The 23,454-nt window shown below is 39.3% G+C and overlaps 1 protein-coding gene across 1 annotated transcript in view; it reads left to right on the top strand.

The window, feature by feature from the left end:
* Nucleotides 1-23,454, top strand: part of CACNA1A (calcium voltage-gated channel subunit alpha1 A) — a 419,872-nt gene that overhangs the window by 154,123 nt on the left and 242,295 nt on the right. Inside the window, exons 5-6 of the mRNA XM_070739561.1 lie at nucleotides 10,054-10,159; nucleotides 14,597-14,736. Coding sequence (XP_070595662.1) covers nucleotides 10,054-10,159; nucleotides 14,597-14,736 — 246 coding nt within the window. The remainder of the gene's footprint in view (nucleotides 1-10,053; nucleotides 10,160-14,596; nucleotides 14,737-23,454) is intronic.

Genomic DNA, 23,454 nt, shown 5'->3' with positions numbered 1-23,454 from the left:
TGGTTGAAAAACACTGCCTCATGCACCAGGCTTGAAATTTTGGGCTTAAACAACTTAGAGCTGCACCACCTTTGGTCTGATCTAAGTGTAGTACACAAAATTCTCTGCTACAACATCCTAATTGTCAATGACTACTTCAGCTTCAACAGCAATAATACATGAGTACACAAATAGATACAAACTTAAAGTAAACTACTCCAAAGTTAATTGCAGAAAATACGAATTCAGCAATGCCTGGAATGCATTACCTGACTCTGTGGTTTCATTCCCCAAACCTCATAAATTTAACCTTAGACTGTCTACTGTTGACATCACCCAGGGGTGGGTTCTGACTTACCTCACTGCCGGTTCGCTTCCTCATACACCGTGTAGGTGCACACACGTGCGCCATATGGGCACACATGTGCAGTGCTAAAACCCCAGCTTCTGCGCATGCACAGAAGAAAAAGATGGCAGCAGCTATACTGCCACCGAGAGAACCGATCTGGGGGTGTTTTACTGCTGGTTCGGCAAGCAGGGCGGAAATTCCCATCACTGGATCTATAGAACTGGTCTGAACTGGCAGGAACCCACCCCTGACCTCACCCTATTCCTAAGTAAAGGTGTGTGTGTCCATAAGCGTACCAATGTGTCTACCATCCCTGTCCAATGTCCCCCATTATTCATATCCATTTTCTATACTCATAATCATGTTTATACTTATATCTGTTACCTATACATGCTAGATAAAATAAATAAATAAAAAATACATAAATAAATGTTCTAAATCTTTTTTTAAATATTAGCAGTCATGGAAAGATTAGATTAGATTAGATTTATTGGATTTATATGCCGCCCCTCTCCGCAGACTCGGGGCGGCTCACAACAATGGCAAAAACAGTACATAGTGACAAATCTAATATTTACCAATCTAATTACAGTTTTAGGTTAAAAAATTCATAAAAGCAACCCCAATATATATAAAAAACAAGCACACAATCAATCATACACCAAAACAACATGGGCAAGGGGGAGATGTTTCAATTCCCCCATGCCTGACGGCAGAGGTGGGTTTTAAGGAGTTTACAAAAGGCAAGGAGGGTAGGGGCAATACTAATCTCAGGGGGAAGCTGGTTCCAGAGGGTTGGAGCCACCACAGAGAAGGCTCTTCCCCTGGGTCCCGCCAGAAGACATTGTTTAGTCGACGGGACCCGGAGAAGGCCAACTCTGTGGGACCTAACCGGTCGCTGGGATTCGTGCGGCAGAAGGCGGTCCCAGATCAAAGTCTATGCTACTAGGACATGATACTGATTCTTACATTATTCTCTTATTTTTCTAATGAAAAAATCACCTTTGGAACTGCTATTGATCCTGTCAGCAAGGCATGTAAATATCATGCAATTATTTACATATTTATCAGTAACGTGTTTTAATCATTTTAAAATGATAAAGGTTAAACTTTCTTTCCCAATATCATTTTAAAACATTCCTTATTCATTGCTCCATTTCTAATATTAAAAAAGGATATTATATTCAGCTACCAGATCACTTCTGCTGTGGCAATAATCTAAACATTTATCCATCTAATTCGACTAACCTCTATCTGAGATCCTTATCAGAGGCTTAATCCATATGATTAATATACCATTCATTCGCAATACTAACATGAGCATTATATTAATGCTTTTAATTGACTTTTAAAAATTTAATATTAGATTTGTAATATACTGTACTACTGTTATGTTGTGAGCTGCCCCGAGTCTTCGGAGAGGGGCGGCATACAAATCTTATAAATGATTTATTTATTTATGTATTAGATTTGTATGCTGCCCCTCTGCAGACTCGGGGCGGTTCACAACAATAATAAAACAGTATACAATGAACAAATCTAATATTTAAAAGAAAATATCTAAAAACCCATTATTTTAAAAACATACAACAGAAGCATACCATACATAAAACTATATAAGCCTGGGGGAGATGTCTCAATTCCCCCATGCCTGATGGCAGAGGTGGGTTTTAAGGAGTTTGCGAAAGGCAAGGAGGGTGGGGGCAATCCTAATCTCCGGGGGGAGTTGGTTCCAGAGGGTCAGGGCCGCCACAGAGAAAGCTCTTCCCCTGGGTGGCACCAGATGACATTGTTTAGTCAACGGGACCTGGGGAAGACCAATTCTGTGGGACCTAACTGTGGGATTCGTGCGGCGGCTACGTTATTATTAACTTAACGTCAACCCAGCTTCTCTCTTTCCCTGCCCCTGTGAGTAAAGGGTAAGCCTTTGGATTGGCCTACAAACATAACTTTGCAAACCCAAGGAAAACCATGTAAAGTCTTTCTCACAATCTAAGCAGGCTAAGCAGAAGGAAGTGACTTGCTGAAGTTTCTGCCAATGTGTTGAAAATAGGTTCAGCACCTAATAACTGCTCTTGCTACTATAAAGGCTTGCCTCAACTTTCCCACCTGTTATGCTGGTTTGTTTTGGGTGGGGGGTTTTTTTGGGGGGGGACTTGGCTTTACAGCTCCTTTTATTATAATTCCTTCTTCTTTAGGTGGATAATACAGAAATTGTTTTTATTAAATAGATGTGCCAGCAAAAAAGATCAGTTGTTTGTCTAATTGGGAGATACAAGATCACTAAACAATAAACTTAATAGAAATATACTGTAGATTTTCTCACTTCCACGGAGATATTATGCAAAATCTAAAATATGGAAAACTGCTAAACATCAAGTGAGCTACACAAATAATCTTGCAAAAGTATCTCTTAAGCGATCACATAAATGACATTTTCTGGGTCAACCGTGCTGTTGCCTTAATGGATTGCGCTGTGGTCAGAAGACTGATGTGGTCTGAATCTAGAGGTTTTGGGAACAGATGTGCTAAATGGACATATCCACTCCTCTCCTAATTCTTATGTGCACGCATAAATCTACCCTCAATCATTTGGAGACCAGACCTTTCTGTCTGCTATGGCAATATTACACATCTCAAGATAAATATATGGTTCTTTCCCATTCTCTGAGATGTATGATTGTATTATCACATCATAACGCATATGTCCTGCATTAAAACTTTCCAGTAATTTCTCTGCATTGCATTTTGATCCAGCTAATGTGGGGGGGTTTTGGTTAGATTAATCTGTGCTTAAGTATATTTATATTATTTTCTTACATGAAGGTGATTAGTTACAAAATGTGAGGGACAAAGGGGCACTGCTTTCTAGAACTTCAGGTTTTGAAGTTTGAAAACTAAAAAAAATCCCCATTCTTGGGTTTCTTACCAGTCTTGGCAAGAGTGGGAGGGCAGATGATAAAGCAGACGATTTTGTTTTGTTTTTATCTGCCGGCCATTTCTTTGTGGAATGAGCTGTACAAACAACTTTTCAAGTCTAGACTTGTGTGTGAAAGTCTGTATGGGCAGCAAGGGAGTAAGAAAAGAATCAAAAATAAGAAAAGGGGTGGGAATCTCTGAAGGGAACGGATCCTGTTACTCCATGAAAGCTCAAACCGCTGTTACAACTGCATATAAAAGGTTTCAGGGATGAATGCCCTCTTCCCTTACTCCTTTCATTTCAGCATCTTTAATATCTAAAATGCAATGGCATCTTGCCATTTTCCAAGATTCCCCCACCCACATTCCCCAACTGCCCCTTTTTATGACTTTCCACGAGTACAAGGTAGTTCCCCCCACCTCGGGGATCAGCTGGAAGGGTGAGAGGGCGACTCTGGGGGGCTTAAGTGCGTTTGAACCCGAGTCCTGCTCGCCCATCCCGTCTTCCCGCTGAAGGACCTGGCTCTGGTGCCCGTTTCTCCCACGTCTTCAGCTGCTCTCTGTCTCCCCGCCACCAGATCCGCTGATTCAGGCTCTTTCCGCATAATCCAATCAATGGGCAGGAAGGGCCTGCAGCGAAGCTTCGTGCCTCAGTCCTGACAGTGCCGTACTGTTGGGAGTCAGGCAACGCACATTGTAGTCTCCGCTCCTCCAGCCCACCCACCTCCCAAGAACTGGGCTGGTCCCAGCAGCACGTTTCAACACCTGCCTCTGCTGCTCTACTTTCAAGAGAGAGCTGGCAGGCAGCCTGCTGCTAGCTAAGAGCAATTTTCACCCCTTCCTCGCCATCGTTAAGTGGTGGCGATTGCCTCCAGAAACAAGGCAGAGGATTGAAGAAGAAGAAGGGAGGGAGCGCAAGAGCTTAAGAGAGGAAGAAGAACATCTAGGGCAGATGTTGGGATTCAAAGCTCCGACGCAGGGTTTTTTGTTACAGGAGCTGGGCAGATTTTAAACGAGGAGGGAGTAACTATAATGGGATTCAAATTGCTTTGAATGCCAGCCCTTGACCTAACTGACAGCTGCCTGACCTACATGTGACAGCAACCCCTGAGGTTCCTTGAAAAATGCTCTCTTATATTCAGAGGCAGGATTAGCCTCCCGGAGAAAAGTTTGACCTGGGATTAATTCTAGTTCTGGGGGGAAGTAGTTGAAGGGTGCAATGCATTTTTTTGGGAACAAATGACATTGATACACTTGTGGTATTTTTCAGTAAATTACTTCTGTAATTTAAACGTTAATTCCTTCGAAATCTAGGCCATTTTCATCTCTTCCTGTGGGCTGTTAGGATCAATGCTTTACAAACGCCTCTGCCATTTATTTTAGCATTTCTAAACCTATCTATTCCTATTCCTTGAAAACAAAAAATACCAATCAGGATGCTCAAATAACTCAGTTTTCATATGCCCAGAGCTGACACTTTAATTGTAAAAAAAGGAAGGGGAGGATTTATTTTTGCAGGGCATGATATCCAGCCAGCTCCCCAGGCTGCTCTTTGATATATTCAATTACTAGAAACCTATTACTGTATTTTGAAAACTTCTGTGATTCTTATATTTGAAAATAATAGAAAAGTGCATGTTTCCTTGATCAGTGTTTGGTCTGGAACAAAAGAGAGACAATTGCTCCTTTTTTCTCTCTAATTGGTGCTCCTCTGAGCTGGTTGTCCTTAGGTAGTACTAATGCAGCAGCTGCCCTTTCTGTTTTTATGCTGGCACAGCATGAAGTCAGTTCTTACTATATCAGGCTACAGCTAAGCTAAGAATGCAAGGCCTCTTTGGAAGGGGTTCAGAACTTTCCAGCAACCCCTAAAATCCTGTAATTTCTGCACAGTTCAACTACTAGTGTACCGGCTGCGACAAGAAAATACTAAGGACTGATTATCTTGGCTCCCAGTCAGACATAAAATACTATGATAATAATTAAAAATTGTAATGTTGATGTCATGTTGAATGGATAAAGCCTTTATCAAAGAAAAAAAGAAACTGCTTAATGCATGAAATGTTTGATTTTCTGTAGCCTCACTGCCCTATGTAGAAACACTGACAAGAATCTCAGCTCAGTAGCTGCAAAGACAAGATAATCCTCACAGAAAAATCATATTATTCATATTATTTAAGGAGCGATATTATACCACTCAGACAATTTTGCTGTTTCCCACACAACAGGCCCTAGCAACACACTCAGATAGCAAATACCGTAGTCAGAAGTGATGTGTTGGGACACAATAAATATACATTCGAGATAATATTTCTCCCCACGCTGTGAAAAAACAACAACAAAACCCTGGCAAAACAAATAGCCCTAGGATAGGCTCCAAACACTCCGTAAGTCGAATACAATATCGAATACAACCAGACAATGAAAAGATCAGCTGAGGTTTTGAAAAAAGTCAGCAGTCAGCAAATGTGACCCCTTCTAATTTCGGTTAAACCAGTGGTGTAAAAAGTTTAAGTGGTAAGCAAAAACAACAGGTGCATGATTCTTCAAGCATAATGAAGTTCGTAAAGAAAATTTAAACTATTGGATTTTTATTTGTTGCTCATTTCTCATACGAGCTCTGTTCTGAGCACATATTCTATGAGTGAACCATCCAATATGGGGGAGGCTGAACTAGTATATTATCAACTTTTTTCTAAAAGAAATAGTGTGCTTTGAATCTCCTTTGGTTCAGTCACAATTATATTTCCTACATTAGCCATGTAGTTTTATTGGGGTTAATAAATGGTTGGTATTTTCCTTTTCCATTTAGTCTACATCACTGAGAGACTGAAAGACTCCTATCTAAGTATTTAAACCACCTCAATGTTGACTTTTTATTATTATTATTTATTAGATTTGTATGCCGCCTCTCTCCAAAGACTTAGCTTCTCAGTCCAGACAAGGTTGACCAATGCTGCCACCTGCTTAGATCTATTTAACAATTACATGCAAGTAATGCAGCTTCTCTGCCCTTTCTTCCCATCCCAGAATTTATATTAGAAAAAGATTAGAAAAACACATTCATCTGTGTTTATATTAAGATGATAGTCCAATAAATAGCTGATCTAGTCCTAAATCTGTAAGCAACATCATTGAAATATATTTCAGGGTGGCATCTGGTCAAGACTTCAAAAAGTTAAATATGTCCTCTACTTAGAACCCTACAGAAGTAGCAAATTCTTGCTACCACATAGGTGACATAAGGATGTCATATAATACATAATAGTTTGATGAGATACAGTTAACACAATTTCCACTCCTAAGTCTTTTTTTTTTAAAGATAGCTTAACTGATGTACAGTAAGTGACAAAAAGTCTAAATACTGCATTACTGTCTACTTAGTACTTTCTAAAAAGTAGAACATTAATGGTAGCTATCTCGATTATCCACCAGGAGCATGAGCAATATTTGCCCACTCATACTCTTCCATAAGAACTATGAACATCTGCTCTTTACCTTAATTCTATCATATATTAATTTTTTGGTTCATGTTTTAAATTTTATTCTGTTGTTTCAGGTCTTATTATGACCCACATTGGAAGGATTTGTATCTTAAAAGATGAGATAAAAATGGCTATATTAAATATTTAATGCCACATGTGGTAGGGAAATAGTGCTGTTTGCAGCTGTCTGTTAAATAAATTAATCACTCAGGAGAAAAAAGCTGCAGAACAGAATTCATCACGGGAAACTGCTTTTAGAGTGGTTGCATAGCTGTACAAAGGTTATTTTGACCTTCACTTCCATAATGTATTTAACAGGTATAATACCAGTATCTCTTAGTTGGGGCCACAGGGAATAAATAGGAGAAGCATATTTCCAATACACTTAGTGGACACACAATTTCAAGTTTATACCTGGTATGTGTTAAAAAATGGTTGAATTACTCTTGTGCTATGTTTTAAATAATTAAATGAGTTTTTTAAACCATGTTTTCAGTTCTCACACACATACAAATATGCCCGTTTCATTACATCTAGTTCCATAAAAAATCCAAGCTCCTTTTTTCTGGGTCTGTGAAACATGGAAAGGAAATAAATTCACAATAGGGACTTCAGGGGAAGAAATGGCAGATGGAAAATAGTTCAAAAACAAGCGGAACTGATAACTGCAGTGATACAAAGAGCTAATGAATAGAAAAATTTCTCAATAGGTTTTCTCCAGGCAAGGAGAAGACTTAAGATCACAACAAATACTCTAGAACAGATGTGTCAAATTCACATCATCACATGATATATTGGGACTTTTTCTCCCTTTGCTAAATTGGGCATGGCCAGTGAGGGACACATCTATACTTGTTTTCATAGATTTTATTCGCACGAATCCCAGCGACCAATAAGGTCCCACAGAGTGGGCCTCCTCCGGGTCCCGTCAACAAAACAATGTCGTTTGGCGGGGCCCAGGTGAAAAGCCTTCTCTGTGGCGGCCCCGGCCCTCTGGAACCAACTCCCCACGGAGATTAAAATTGCCCCCACCGTCCTCGCCTTTCGTAAGCTCCTTAAAACACACCTCTGCCGTCAGGCATGGGGGAACTGAGATATTCTTTCCCCACAGGCCTTTACAATTCATGTATGGTATGTTTGTATGGATGGATGTTTGGTTTTACAATAAGGGTTTTTTAGTTGTTTTAGTATTGGATTTATATGCTGTTTTTTGTTACTGTTAGCCGCCCCAAGTCTACGGAGAGGGGCGGCATACAAATCCAATAAATAAATAAATAAATAATAAAATAATTTTGATGGGTATAGGTATGTAGGTCTTAGCGTATTTTCCCTTGTAGGATTGAGGATATCTTGGTGATATTCCAATGAGATCCCACTCATCAACAATTACTCCGGATGTCACCCCTAATCTTCAAGCATCAACTAATCAGCAAACATCAACTACTCAAGGTATTACCCCATCAACTGATCAAGATGTCAAAACACAGCCAACCATCCTGCTTATAGCAATCAAGCCAGCACTCCACACACATCCCAACATTTATAGGAAGATGGCAGCACCGGCCATGCTTTGTTCTCCCTAGATGAAGCGAAAACAAAGATGATGAGTGGGACCTCATCGAAACATCACCAAGACATCATCAATCTTACAAGACCTATGAATGTATGTATGTATGTATGTATGTATGTATGTATGTATATACATATACACATACATATTAAATGAAATCATAGGAGTTTATGAATAAGGTTTCTAACCTGATTGGGTAGTACTGGGCTAGCTGCAATCATATTTATTCTCTCTAAAACAGTAATAGTGAGACAGATTATTCTGATCTTCCTTTAAATGCTGTCAAAAGAGATTAAGGATAAATACAAATAGTCTAGATCAGCTTCAACATTTAGTAATTGTGAAGACCAATCATTTGCCCTTCCCTCAAGCTTTTCTTTCTCAATTACTGTTAATCAAGAATTTCTAATGTGAGAATTCTATCTTTTAAAATATGCATTGGTATCAAGGGTGGGTTGCAACTTACCTTGCAGCCGGTTCGTTCCCTCCTGTGCTGCATGGGTCTTGTGCATGTGTAAGTAACAAAAAATCTGTGTGTGGGGGGGGGGAAACAAAGCTGAAAAAAATATGGTGACCACATGTCCAGTGCTGGGACTTGGCTTCTGCTCATGCTCAAAAGGTTTTTTAAAATAAATAAATAACATTCTAAATATATATATATATATATACAGTATAATGGTGCCCATGGAACGGCACCGACTGATCCAGTACAGTGATGTCATAATGACATCATCTGCAGAACATTACATGTTCAGGCGAACCAGGAGGAACCCAACCCTGATTGGTATCTACATAAAGAAGAAGGCATGACAAAATTCCTGTAGGGATATCCCAGATATTCAAATAGAGTATAGATATTCCTATTTCTTCACATTGACTTCAAGCCAAATTATATTTTGGAGTAGATAATTATACTAGTTCTCCCCTTCCTTCCCACCTCTTCTCCCTCTTCTGCTATCATTACCTGTTAATGCTTGGATAAAGGGTAATGATCTCCAGAAAAGCAACATCTAATAAGTTTTAAAGAACTATTTTACCTGGTGGTTATTTAGCTGTACATAAAAATAATATAAAATGTGACTGTAAGGAACGCATCAGATATCACACAGTATTTGCTACAGCACATTAAAAGATATACATTGAGGGCAATTTTCAGTTTGTTGCTATATAATTGCAACGATCTTAAGCTGTAATTATTCTGTAGGAATTTCTGCAAGAAGCTAAGTGCAGCTTCCTCAGAATTTGTGTGTTGGAATGGATATTTCTTTGTAGCTGGATCCAGTGACTTTAGTTCACCAAACTTAATGTCCATTAGGCTGTTCTTATATAATACTTTTCCATGTCAGTAAATCAAGAGGAAAATGTGATATGGCCATGCTTCCCAGTGCTACAGATGAAAAAAAATCAATATGCAATTCTCCTATATTATTCTTAATGGATTTTATGGGTAAGGAAAAAAAGATCAAGCATGGGAAAACACAGGAGGATCAAAAGTGGGAAATAATATGATCAGATGCCCTAATAAATGTCTCTAAATGAATTATGATGATAGCACAATGAAATACATATCCAGACACATTCTAAGTCAGAAATTTGATTTTAAAATGTTTTTTTTTATAATAAGCTTCTAAGCAAAACCCATTGATGTGTATGGAACTCATAATAAAATGCATTGGGTGATACTGTAAATATTCCTTTTTTGATCATGCCTAAAAATCCACTTGTCTATGAGTCTTTCCTTAACTCTGCCTTACTCCTTTTGAATATATGATTTTAGCAACTATCATAGCAAACTGCATTGTCCTTGCTCTGGAGCAACATCTACCTGATGGAGACAAGACACCAATGTCAGAACGATTGGTGAGTATAATTCTTATCTTCTTAAACTCTACTGTAGAAAACAAAACTTTCTGACTCTCCAGAGGCCCATTTTCAGTAATTTGAGGCCCAACACAACATATGATTTGAGATCCCCATTCACACTTTAACGTGGCATTGTGGATGGGTTTCTACAAAATAAATTACTATTACATATTCAAAATGGAATACAGTGATCCCCCGGTTATTGCGTCCCCGACCATTGCGAACAGGCTAATTTGCGATTTTTCAACCCGGAAGTCAAAACACCATCTGCGCATGCGTGCCCTTTTTTCTATGGGCACACATGCGTAGATGGCGCCGGGCAGATCAGCTGCTGGGCGGCTTCCCTGGGTCTTCCCCCTCTTGCTGGCGGGAGGGCGAGAGGCGGGCATCAGCAAGGAGTTTCCCCACCGCCCACGCAAACTCCTCGCTGCCGCCCGCCCTTCGCCCGCCCACGCCGTTTATTCTTGCCGCTTCCCAGCTGAGTCCTGAAGCGAATTCGCTTCAGGACTCAGCTGGAAAGCGGCGAGAGCGAGCGCCAGCGAACGGCTTGTCCGCCGCCTGCCTGCCCGCTAGCGAGGAGCCGAAGATTGGGGGTGGCGCAGCTGTTTTAAAACATCGCCGCCGGCATGGGGGGCTTGCCAGCACCCCCCGGACCCCCAACCCGGGTTTGGGGGGCTGCTAGGAAGCCCCCCATGCCGGCAGCGACGTTTTAAAACAGCCACGCCGCCCCCAATCTTCGGCTCCTTGCTAGCGCTGCGGAAGTAAAAACACCATCTGCGCATGCGGAGATGGTGTTTTTACTTCCGCAGCGCTACTTCGCGAAAACCCGCTCGTTGCGGGGGGTCCTGGAACGGAACCCTCGCAACGATCGGGGGATCACTTACACTGAGGAATTGCATTTAAAATTAAAGATGTGTCCAGAATGTTTAAGGAACTTTATTGCTACGTTTGGGGAAAGGGAGATGCAATGTTCTTTAGATATTTTTCTCTTGATCACGATTTTCTATTCCTGACATTGCCAGGTATACCATAGGGAGGAGCAAGGGATCCTTGGTGAATTGGCTACCCTTTGTCTGTAGTACAGTGTTCCCTCGACTTTTGCGGGAGATGCGTTCCAAGACCACCCGCGAAAGTCGAATTTCCGCGAAGTAGAGATGCGGAAGTAAATACACTAGTTTTGGCTATGGACAGTATCACAAGCCTTACCTTAACACTTTAAACCCCTAAATTACAATTTCCCATTCCCTTAGCAACCATTTAGATTATTACTCACCATGTTTATTTATTAAAGTTTATTTTAAAAATATTTATTAAAGGCGGACGAAAGTTTGGCGATGACATATGATGTCATTGGGCGGGAAAAACCATGGTATAGGGGGAAAAACAGCAAAGTATTTTTTTAATTAATATTTTTGAAAAACCGTGGTATAGACTTTTCGCGAAGTTTGAACCCGCGAAAATCGAGGGAACACTGTAATCCATTCTGAATTCCTAGATCTAATCTTGGTATAGGATTTTTAAAATTTATTTGAGTTAGATGATTTCCACCTCCATAATTCAGGTTTTGGGTTTGGAAAAATAATAATAATAATAATAATTTATTAGATTTGTATGCCGCCCCTCTCCAAAGAGCTGGGAGTTCATGGCCTCAATAGTGATCATGTATTTGCCTCAGGTAATCTCTGGCCCAATACATTATGGCAGTCATATGTTTTTCATTGTAGTAGTTCAATTTCCCAGTAGTTTTACTGGAGAATGGGGAGGATGGGGAGCCCTAAAGGAAGTGTTTTTTCTGTCATGAGCCACCTCTTTTGATATTCCAGAAGCAGTTCATATGGAATGCTTTCCAATAATTTTATTAAATAATTCGATAATGCAATAGAAATGCTGTATGCCCCTATTTGGTATTTCATTATTTTTACTCGTGAATGCATGTTTTGTATTTAGTGTTGTTGTTATCTTTTAGACACCACCAAGAGTTGTGTGATTGTGGTGGGAATAAAATAGAAGGGAAGGAAACAGAACAGAACATATAAATATTATGTGCAAAATCACCCAGCCAGGTGTAATATGCTGTGTAAAAGAAAGGCCCTGTTGGCCCCAATCTATGGAGCTGGTTCAGCCTATGATTGGACCTGTCACTTGAAAACTCCAGTAACCCAAAGCAGGCTTGGATCACTCAGAGCATAGCAGTGGAAACAGGATGCCTTAGTCTTCTCATTTTTGTGCTCTTTTCAACTACATAGCTTTCTTCAGTTGGCATCTCTGCTTAGGAGTGCCCTAGTTTTCTGAGTCTGAACACAGCTGCGTACACTGCAGCCTCTTTTCATCAGCTCTGACCCTATGTCAAGGTCTTCCCCCTTTTCATCAGGTTCAGTAAAATTGCCCTGTCCTTTGATGAAATTATCTTTCTCCATGAATATCTAACATTATGTAGAACCAGAACTGCCAACTAAAAATTTCTGGTATATAGTTAGGAGTAGAGCCAAAACCAAAATGCAGTAGTTGCTTATTTTCCAGTGTCAAAAGTATAGTACTGCTTAATGAAGTCTACATAAGAACTGTCTGTCAAGTAAAAGTGTACCAATTTTCAAGCAAAAGTTTAGAGGAGATTTTGCTCCATTTTCATTGTATTGATCTGTCGACAGGTAATCTACAAGTAGTCCTCAGTTTATGGCCCTTTGTTTACAACTGTCTGAAAACATGTTTGCCTCAGTGTGCCTTATGGCCTGCAAAGCACTTTCCGCATTGCAAAATGTTGCAGCACTACCTCCTATAGTCATGTGATTGTGATCTGAGTACTTGGCTTACGATTGGTTGCCAAATGCAACCAATGATTGTTATCTTTAGTGTTTTTTGCCAACTTCCACAGAATGTCAGTGTGGAAACCGGAAGGGGAAGTTGCAAGCTGCTACAGCCTGCCTAGGGAGCTCCCTCTCACCTCTCGGGATTGCCTGAAAGAGCTGCCTGCCGAGAGGAGCTTCCAAAATGCAGAAGTAGACAAAATCCTGAAAACGTGAGCTTCAGTTCTGCACCCTACAGAAGGAGTTCCCCTTTGCGCATGGAGGGCAGCGAACTCCTTTCATAGGGTGCATTAATGGAGCCCAAATTATGAACATTCCAGTTTTATTCCTGCACCCTGCCTCAGAGAGGAGAAGGCATGTGTCTCACAAGAGATACAAACAACAGTTTGAAAAATCTTGTTTGGATTTTAACAGGATTTTTAGCTCCTAAGACAGTGATGGCGAACCTTTTTTTCTTTGGGTACTGAAAATGCATAAATGTGCACTATCATGCATGCACAAGTGCCCACACCCTAAATTCAATGCCTGGGGAGGGTGAAAACAGCTTTCCCTGCCCCCCCAGAAGCCTTCTGGAGGCCCAAAACGTTCTGTTTCCCAACTTCTGGTGGTCCCACTAGGCTCGTGTTTTGCTGTCCCCAGGCTCCAAAGGCTCGTCCCCTCATCGTCCCAGAGGCTCTCTGGAAGCCAAAAACGCCCTCCCAGAGCCTCTGTGTGAGTCAAAATCAGCTGGCCATCACAAACATGTATGCTGGAGCTGAGCTAAGTCAATGGCTTGTGTGCCAGCAGATATGGCTCTGCATGCCACCTGTGGCACCCGTGCCATAGGTTTGCCATCACTGTCCTAAGAGAAGCCTCTTAAGGTTTTCCCCAATCCCTCGGGACACCGCAAATGGAAGGATTGTGATCGTTCAACAAAGCAATCATATGAGCTTCTCACTGAACGATTGCTTTGCTTTATGACTAAGATTTGCTTGTTTGTTTATTTAATTTATATTGCCACCTATTCGCCCATGGTGACTCAAGGTGGCTTACAAAATATAAAAACCACATTTAAAAACAGTAAAACTGATTTTAAAAAATCAAATAAATTAAGGTAATAAAATCACCACCACCTCTTGCCCCAGCGACACCTAATCAATCTTAGATTCCAGTTCCAATTGTGGTCGTAAGTCGAGGACTACTTGTAGTGAGTAAGGCAATACACATAGGATTGTGTGATATGATTAATGGTACATGGTGTCAATCTTTTATAAACATAGTTTTCATTAGAAGCCTACATTAATATAATTGATTGATTTTAAACTATTTGCAAGACTAGCCTACCCATGTTTGCAAAGTAGGATAAAAATATTTGGAATATTTTCATGCCCAACTAGGGGGAAACAGAAGGTAAGATCCTGGTGAGCCATCCTCACTGTATGGTTTCCTTGTGAATTGTATGCAATAATATTACCAGTTGGGCCCCAAAATTAATTCATTAGTGTCCTTTCGATATTTTGGACTCCTCCACTCTATATATACCTGCTTTTGACTTAATGAAAATAATATGGGATGGGAATTGGTCTTTGAAGAAAATATGGAGTAAAATTTAATCACTAAGTAATAATATTTTTTACATAATCTTTTCTAGGATGACACTGAACCATACTTCATTGGAATATTTTGTTTTGAGGCTGGAATTAAAATTATTGCCTTAGGATTTGCTTTCCACAAGGGATCCTACCTAAGGAATGGGTGGAATGTGATGGATTTTGTGGTGGTTCTCACTGGGTGAGTAGATTATTTCTTAATTGCCATCAGTTGTTAATATTTGCCTGCTTGTTCGCATTAATAGTCACTGACCAATGACTAGACCAGGAAGAAGATCTGAAAATCTTTGGTTTTGTTGCAACAGAAGTGGAATAACTAGTCTGAAAAACAGAGATTACTTGGCCTGAGTCCTCTGATTTAAATTTATGTAATATATAAAACATAGAGTTTTTAATGTATCTATTACAGGCTGTTAACATGACTTCAGTAAGTTGAATGCTGACTCAGCCACTTTGGCCAAGTTATTACTTAGCATCACCACACAAAAACTGAATATATGATTTACAGAAAATCATTACATGTATCACCTTTAACTCAGTAAATTACAATTTAGTCTCAATATGCCTTACTATGCATTGCTGCTTGTGTATCACATTTGTAAACCTGTTAAAAAATGGTTATAGAATATATTTCGGAAGTGGGTGATACATATAGACAACCAATAATAACCAGCTAAGTACTTCTTGTAACTGGTCTTTATGTAGTATAAATAGTATATGTATTCCTTTTTTGACTATTGGTATTCTGTTTGTAACAAAAATTTCCCTCCACTCAGCTCAAATCATTTTGAAAATTTGTAGGGCCAGGAAATAAAAATTATCTTTCTTATAACAGTTGTGGTGCTGTTTCAAAATTTCCTCTTGGCTGTTAAAATCCTGCTTTAGTCTTCAATCTTACAAAAATAGACAGAAAATTTGCTACATACCAAGCTGATGTTGCTTTGCCTTTTGTACGTGCCAATTTTTATACATGAAATGTTTGTGCGTTGAGCTGTTTTTAATAGTATAACTTTGAGAATGGTGCATGAACATGGCATTCTGGATCTACAGTACATGTGTAACAGGTACATCGTGTCTGTGATGCAACATCTTCTCACTTTGCTAGTTTGCAGCAGGGCTTGCTTTATGCTGCTTCACAGTCTGCTAGCAATTTCTTGAGAACAAAAAGTCCTTTCTCTGTGCAAAGATCTTAGTTTAATGAGCATTAATGAGATGAACACATACTTTGCAGAGATGAGCATATATGTTCAACAACTTACAATTTAGAATGACTGCGTTTTGCTACTGCTGCCTATTCCTTTCCATCAGGAACAATTACAGGAGTAATGTGTTTTACTTCTATTTTCATCTGGTGGCAGAGGTGGTGATGGTGTCTCAGAGTATGGTCAAAAAAGTCAAGAGGCTGCTATGACGATGCAACACATATTGAAGATGACCATCCTCTTGTGATGTTTTTAACCATTCTCTCTGAACATTCCTGCCTAGTAGCTTGCTATATATAATTAGTGGTTTGACTGCAAGGATAGTGTAACTTAAAAAATATATTCCTATTTGGGTAGGTTGAGTTACATTAGAAGGAAAAAAAGAGGAACATATTTCCTCTTGAAACAAAAGTAACACCAACTTTGATGAAGGGAAACCAAGTCCAAATGTCATTCCAATTAGGAAGCTGATAGAATATTTAGTTTGGAGAAAATTATACATTTAGGAACAACTAAGAGGCCAGTAAGGGGCGTACATAAGTGCACTGGTGTGCCTTTCGTCCCCTGTCCAATTGTCTTTCCTTCTTTCACCTATCTTATATATTCTCTTCCTTTCATATATCCTCTCCTCTAAGTTCACTTTCACCCTCTTTTATATTATCACATGTCTATTTTTCTTCCTATGTATTTGTGTATTGGACAAATGAATAAATAAATAAAAAATAAAAAACTAAGTTCCTAAATATTTGAGATTAAAAATATAAAATCAATAATGTCCTTTAACACAAATGCTGGTAAAATGTCATAAGTTCTAATTTTTGGCAGAAATACTCAAGGAAAGATTTCTACTCTATGGAATTCTCTTTCTGCTCTGAGTTTATTGTCTTTCTCCGGGTGTTCTTTCTTTCTTCTTTATAGTGTTTGTAGATTTGAAATTTAGAGAATTACTGTAAATTCAGAAACAAGAGTTTTAAAATGGTCCCCCCCCCCCCCCCTCAGATTATAGAACATGCCATTAAGGAAATCTTGTTAAGGAAATCTAGTGAAATGTAGTTACTCATTTTTCCAATATATTAATTTGTATATTCTTTTTTAAAAAGACATGTTCTTGGATTCTAGAATTACATTTTGAATAATATTCGGGATGTTATGTCTTGGACCATGATGGTTTAGGAAGGTGCAGGATATGGTCTTTACTGGTTGAAAATTACAAACTGAAATGACAGATTTCCATAAAGGAAGTTATGACAATATGGCACTTTGTACAACAGAGATAAAATGAATGTAATATTTTACTCTTTTGCATTAACGATCAGAATCAGACCTTTAAGGGCAGAATGTTTATATTAGTGATTATATAACTGATAACAGTTTTCTGGTAATTTCACTTATAAGAGAGTATTTATCTTTTGATTTGTTTGTTTATATACACACTAAAGAATAAAATAAATAAATAAATAAATACAAATAGAAACCATAATCTCCTTCATGTATATTGATTAGCGTGTAGAAACAAAATAATATAATGTTCAACATTTTATCACAATGTCTTAACAAGTTAGTAAAATAATTTAAGATTACAGCTGACTACCGCAGAGGTTGAGCCCTAAGTCTTCATGTTTTGTATGCTATTATTCCAGATGTACTGCATGTGTGCCTTTAAGGATCAAAAATGTAGCAGTGCCTTAAATAAACATTTCGTTTAAATAAACTTCATTGTTATTAGGATGTGTTAATACAAATATATTACTGCCCTAGTGCAATGTTCCAAAAGTGAGCTTTAGACATTAGAAATTATATATCGGTTTAGTTCAAATACAAGTTAGTATGATTATGTGTTTCAATATTATTTGATCGCCACCGTTGCCATCTACTTACAATGCCACTGCCTGCTGCATTCCTTACAGGATGAAGCTTCTTAGTATGCCAGGCCATATTTGTTTCTTGATTAGGGAGTCTTCCCTGCATAATTACTTAAAAGAGCTTTCTAGTTTCTAGACGTGTCCTGAATGCCAGGCAGCCTTTCTACACAGCCTGAATGGTGAAATGAGAAAGAGGTTTCCTTTTAGTTATGCTGAGAAGTAGCTGGACAAGCACACTAGGAGACCTCGGGTCTGAAGACAAATTGTAAGAAGTGATTTTTGAAAAAAAGCCCCAATTTATTCATTCTTCTCTAGATGTTCTCTAGACCAGCGTTTCCCAACCGGTGTGCCGCGGCACACTAGTGTGCCGCGAGACACAGCCAGGTGTGCCGCCAAGCTCCTAGGGAAAAAGGAGAGCTTAAGGAGAGCCCTGCCCAGCTGGAGATTCCCTGGCAGCACCAGGTAGAAGCCGGCAATGCAGCACCCTTTTCCAGTGCCGCGCAAGGAGCTGGGCGTTGGAGTTTGGGGTGGGGAGCGATGAAAGTGCGGAGGCCGGCGCCGTGGCTGCCCCCACCCCTCAGTGCCTCCGTTCCCCTCGCGCCCCTGGCTTCTCGCCGCTGACGCTCGCCCGCCCGCCCGCTCGATCTGCCCCTTTCTCCAGCTCCTCCGGCGAGCGCTCGGAGAAAACCTTCTCACAGCGGAGGTCGGAGAAGGTTCTTTGGAACGTCGGGGGTGCGTGCGCGCGCGCGCCCTATCCCCCAGCCAGTCTACCCGGAAAAGCTTTGCCGGCCTCCACAGAGAAGGAAGAGAGAGAACAAGAGAGAGAAAGAAAGGAAGAGAGAGAAAGAGATAGCAAGAGAGACAGAATGAGAGAGAGAGAGAGAGAAAGAAAGAAAGACAGCAAGAGGGGGGAAGGAGGGAGAGAGAAAGAGCAAAAGAGAGAGGAAGGAAGGGAGAAAGAAAGGGATGGAGAGAGAGAGAAAGAGGGAGGGAGAGAAAGAGGGAGGGAGAGAGAAATAGAGCGAAAGGGAGAAAGAGAGATTTTTTTGGTCCAAACTTTTTTGCGCCCCCCCCTTCAATGTTCCCCAGGATTTTGAAAATGTGAATAATGTGCCGCGGCTCAAAAAAGGTTGGGAAACACTGCTCTAGACCCTCTGGAACCAGCTCCCCCCAGATATCAGAGTTGCCCCCACCCTCCTTGCCTTTCGCAAGCTCCTTAAAACCCACCTCTCTCGTTAGGCATGGGGGAATTGAAATTTCCTTTCCCCTTAGGCTTATAGAATTTATACATTTATTTATTTATTTATTTATTTATTGGATTTGTATGCCGCCCCTCTCCAGAGACTCGGGGCGGCTAACAGCGACAATAAAACAGTGTACAATAGTAATTTGGTATTGATGATTAAAAATCAATTAATATAAAAACCAAACATACATACATACATACATACATACCATGCATAGAATTGTAAAGGCCTAGGGGGAAAGAGGATCTCAATTCCCCCATGCCTGGTGGCAGAGGTGGGTTTTAAGTTGTTTACGAAAGGCAAGGAGGGTGGGGGCCGTTCTAATCTCTGGGGGGAGTTGGTTCCAGAGGGCTGGGGTATGCTTGTGTGTATGAGTGGTTCTTTAAATTGGGGTTTTTAAGATTATTTTTAGTATTAGATTTGTTTACATTGTCTTTTTATATTGTTGTTAGCCGCCCTGAGTCTTCGGAGAGGGGCGGCATACAAATCTAATAAATAAATAAATAATAAATAGATGTCATTAACATCTCAAAATAGTAAATTTAATGTAAAAAAAAGCTTTTTCCCTCTTAAAATTAATTACTTTAGTTCAAATTTTATATAACCCATCAGTTACTCCCATAAATTCCATTGTATGTAAATTATATACTTCTTTTACTCTGAATTGATTTTACTGTATTACTATAAAGAGACTGTCCCTTCTTGTTTGTGGTGCAGCGTTGTTGCGGCATAAATGATCATAGGCCTGGAAAATGGATTTGATTCAGGGTAAGAATCTGAAGCTCAGTATTTAAAAGAAATACAAAAAAATTCTAGAAGCTTTTAGTAACAATTCCAACTGTATTCCCATTCGTTACTGCATTCTTTAAACCAGCCCACCCTCTGTTAAACACTTATAAAATCATAGAAGTCATCTAAATCCTAAATCTAAATCTAAATCCAGTGATCTTATAGTCTTTATTAAATACTGTAAGGCATCAACTACTTTTGTGGGAGTCTGTTGTTCTGTGAAGATCTTCCTTCCAGATAAGGTCAAAGCTGGTCAGACATGCGTCAATATTTCATGCCCTCAGTGCAATTTATAAATTAACCTGAACTCAGAAAATATAAAGCTGAAGATACCAATTAAAAATAAACAACTGTTTATTTTATTCACTCTTCTAAAGCCTGCAGCATTCTGTCATTCAAGGTCAGAATTTATAAGGAAGAAAGGATAAAATAGTTCTATGCTGCATTTGCAATTCTTTTGTTTGGGTTTGGTTGCCACAATACAACAGAGATTTTGAAAGAGTATAGAGAAGGACAACAAAGATGGTGTAAGGTACGAAGACTAAATCTTATGAAGAACAGCTAAAGAAACAGAATTTTTAGCCTATGGAAGAGAAGACTTCCCAGACCATTTCCAACCCGTGACTGCAGACAACCAAGATAATTACACAACTTTCCAACAAATTTTGAGTTTTGTTTATATTAGATTTTATTTCTATTTCCAACTGATTAAGATAGCTTCTCTTCTATTGAGCTAAGAATATGGAGTAGTTGATTTTGCATCAGTCTTTCTAGATTTTGCCTCTGTCTTTGATCTTCCTATTTTATGACATATCTCAGAATAAAATAGGGAATCTTTTTTTTTTACTGAGGAAAGCATTGCCATGCAGAGAAATCTACTAACAGCATGGTATGGGCAGGTCCCTTAACTTTCTTTCCTCTTTCCCCACTTACTATTTGTCCCCATTTATTTTTTATCCCTCCCCTCCAGTATTATTATTGTGTAGGAAAGGAAAAACAATTATTTCAAGAAGTCTGAAGGTTAAATGTAACTCCTGTATCTGTAGTCCTGTCCATTCTGCTTCATATTATAGATTTTCAGTTGTAGATTTCATATTGTAGATGACCCACAATTGAATCACTTGGCAAGTATAATATATTATGACACTTTTTTACTGTATTCTAGCAACCACTGATTATAAAAAGTAGCGCAGAAAGCAGAAAAAAAGAGAAAAAGACACCAAGATTAAAGCAATGGAGGAAAAATCTGGATTAAATATGAGTCTGAAGGTCATGCCTTAGATGTTTACCTGTCTGCTGCTCAGGCTATTCATAGTATATTGAAGTAAAATATTATAAATTCTTAAACATTAACCTCAGTGATTTTAACAACCTTTATAATATATTTAGATGACAGCCCTGCACACGGATTGTGTTTCAGAATTTAAGCCAGTACATCAGGGTTCTACTTGACAAGCTATCTGAATGTATTCTAGTTCAATGAATAGAAGACATAAAGCGATATCAAAATTGCTTGATAAGAAATGTTGCCCTAAAGGCTGCAAAGGATTTCTGTATCTTTGTAGTTGGAAGTAATTATTTGGTTCCTGTTTGAGTAAATTATTATTTTAGGATTTCTCACAGGAAGAGGTCAAAGAAAAAAAGGCATTATTGATAGACTTAGGAACCATTCATGTTTTGTAAAACAATAAAATAAATTAATTTCATATTTGAATAAATTGGATGACAGAGACCTTATATCTACTTGTAGCACTATTATAATAACTATCAATTATTAAGCTACGGAGAATTAATACTGCCAACAAATGTGAAAAAGAAATTAAATGGAATTAGCTTCACACATAAGAAATGACCACATGCTGGCGTGGATGAACTGGTGGAATAAAAGATATTATATTATATTATATTATATTATATTATATAATATAATATAATATTATATTATATTATATATATATCGTAAATTTTCACGGGTATATGTATGTAGATTGTTCTGAGTTCGGGTTTTGCCCTGTGTAATATTTTGCATGTCTATGCGACGTTTCGGTGAAATCACATTCACCATCATCAGGCTCAAGTTCCAAGTTCCAAGTTCCATTTTACAACAACACGAAGCTTGGAACTTCAGCCTGATGATGGTGAATGTGATTTCAACGAAATGTCGCATAGACATGCAAAATATTACACAGGGCAAAACCCGAACTCAGAACAATCTACATATATATATATATATATATATATATATATATATATGTGTGTGTGTGTGTGTGTGTGTGTGTGTGTGTGTGTGTGTGTGTGTGTGTGTGTTTTCTCGTAGATTTTCACGGGTACAGGTATGATGGTTTTGGTATATTCGGGTTTCTTCCCGTGTAGGATTTGGAAATTTCTGGTGACGTTTCGACGAGGTCTCACTCGTCATCTTCAGGCTGGTGTTCGCCTGAGAAGAAGGACAGAAACACTAGCCTGAAGATGACGAGTGAGACCTCGTCGAAACGTTGCCAGAAATTTCCAAATCCTACACGGGAAGAAACCCGAATATACCAAAACCGTCATATATATATATATGTAGATTGTTCTGAGTTCGGGTTTTGCCCCGTGTAATATTTTGAGTGACTATGCGACGTTTCGGTGAAATCACATTCACCATCATCAGGCTGAAGTTTTAAGCTTCGTGTTGCTGTAAATATGGAATATTTACATATTTACAGCAACACGAAGCTGAAAACTTCAGTCTGATGATGGTGAATGTGATTTCACCGAAACGTCGCATAGACACTCAAAATATTACACGGGGCAAAACCCGAACTCAGAACAATCTACATACATATACCCGTGAAAATCTACGAAAACAAACATATATATATATATATATATATATATATATATATATATATATATATACACACACATACATATATATATATATATATATATATATATATATATATATATGTCACATTTTTTTGCTGAATTTGAAAATTAAGGGAGACTAGGATAGATCTATTTCGGCCTTATTTTGGCCTCATCAGCTAGCCATACCCACTGGGACTTGAACCTGCAACCTTTGCCTTGTAAGACAGAGAATTATCCTCTAGGCTACAGTATCCAATCCCTTTAGCACCAGGGAAGGGTTATATATTTTTGTGTCGAATCACCCTGGTGTATTGGAACATCACAGCTCCTTATTTGCCTCTCAGCCCAACCCAGGGCCATTTCCAAGGCAGTTAATTTTATTGATAGCCGACAATTCTATCTATATGTGTCACATGATTTTTTGCTGAATTTGAAAATTAAAGGAGAGTAGGATAGATCTATTTCAGCCTTATTTTGGCCTCATCAGCTAGCAATACCCATTATATATATATAATATATAAAAAGCTTACTTTTGAAAGAATAAGAAAAATATCAAAATGAAACAAAACAAAGAGAAAAATTACAAAGTAATAATAAAAGAAGGCTACCCTGTTTCCCCGATAGTAAGACACCCCCGATTGTAAGACGTATCGGGGGTTTCAGGGGGGTCGGCTAATATAAGCCGTACCCCGAATGTAAGACATATGTATTGCCGGGGAGGGGAGCCCGATGACGTCGCTTCCAAGCTCCCCGCGCGCCCCTCGCCTTCGCCTCACCGCGGCGCCACCGCCTCTTACCCTGCCAAGGCTCGGCTGCAAGCGGCCAGCGAGGCCGACCGGCTCCGAGGCGAGCGGCCGGAGCTGCGCCCTCCTCCGCCCGCCTCCTTTCCGGCAGCTCCCCGTGCGCCCTTCGCCTCGCCACGGCGCCACCGCCTCTTCCCCAGCTT

The sequence above is a fragment of the Erythrolamprus reginae genome, chromosome 2 (assembly GCF_031021105.1).
Source record: "Erythrolamprus reginae isolate rEryReg1 chromosome 2, rEryReg1.hap1, whole genome shotgun sequence".
NCBI classification, from domain to species: domain Eukaryota; kingdom Metazoa; phylum Chordata; class Lepidosauria; order Squamata; family Dipsadidae; genus Erythrolamprus; species Erythrolamprus reginae.
Note: the sequence above shows the minus strand (reverse complement) of the source record. Positions and strands in the feature narration are given on the sequence as shown.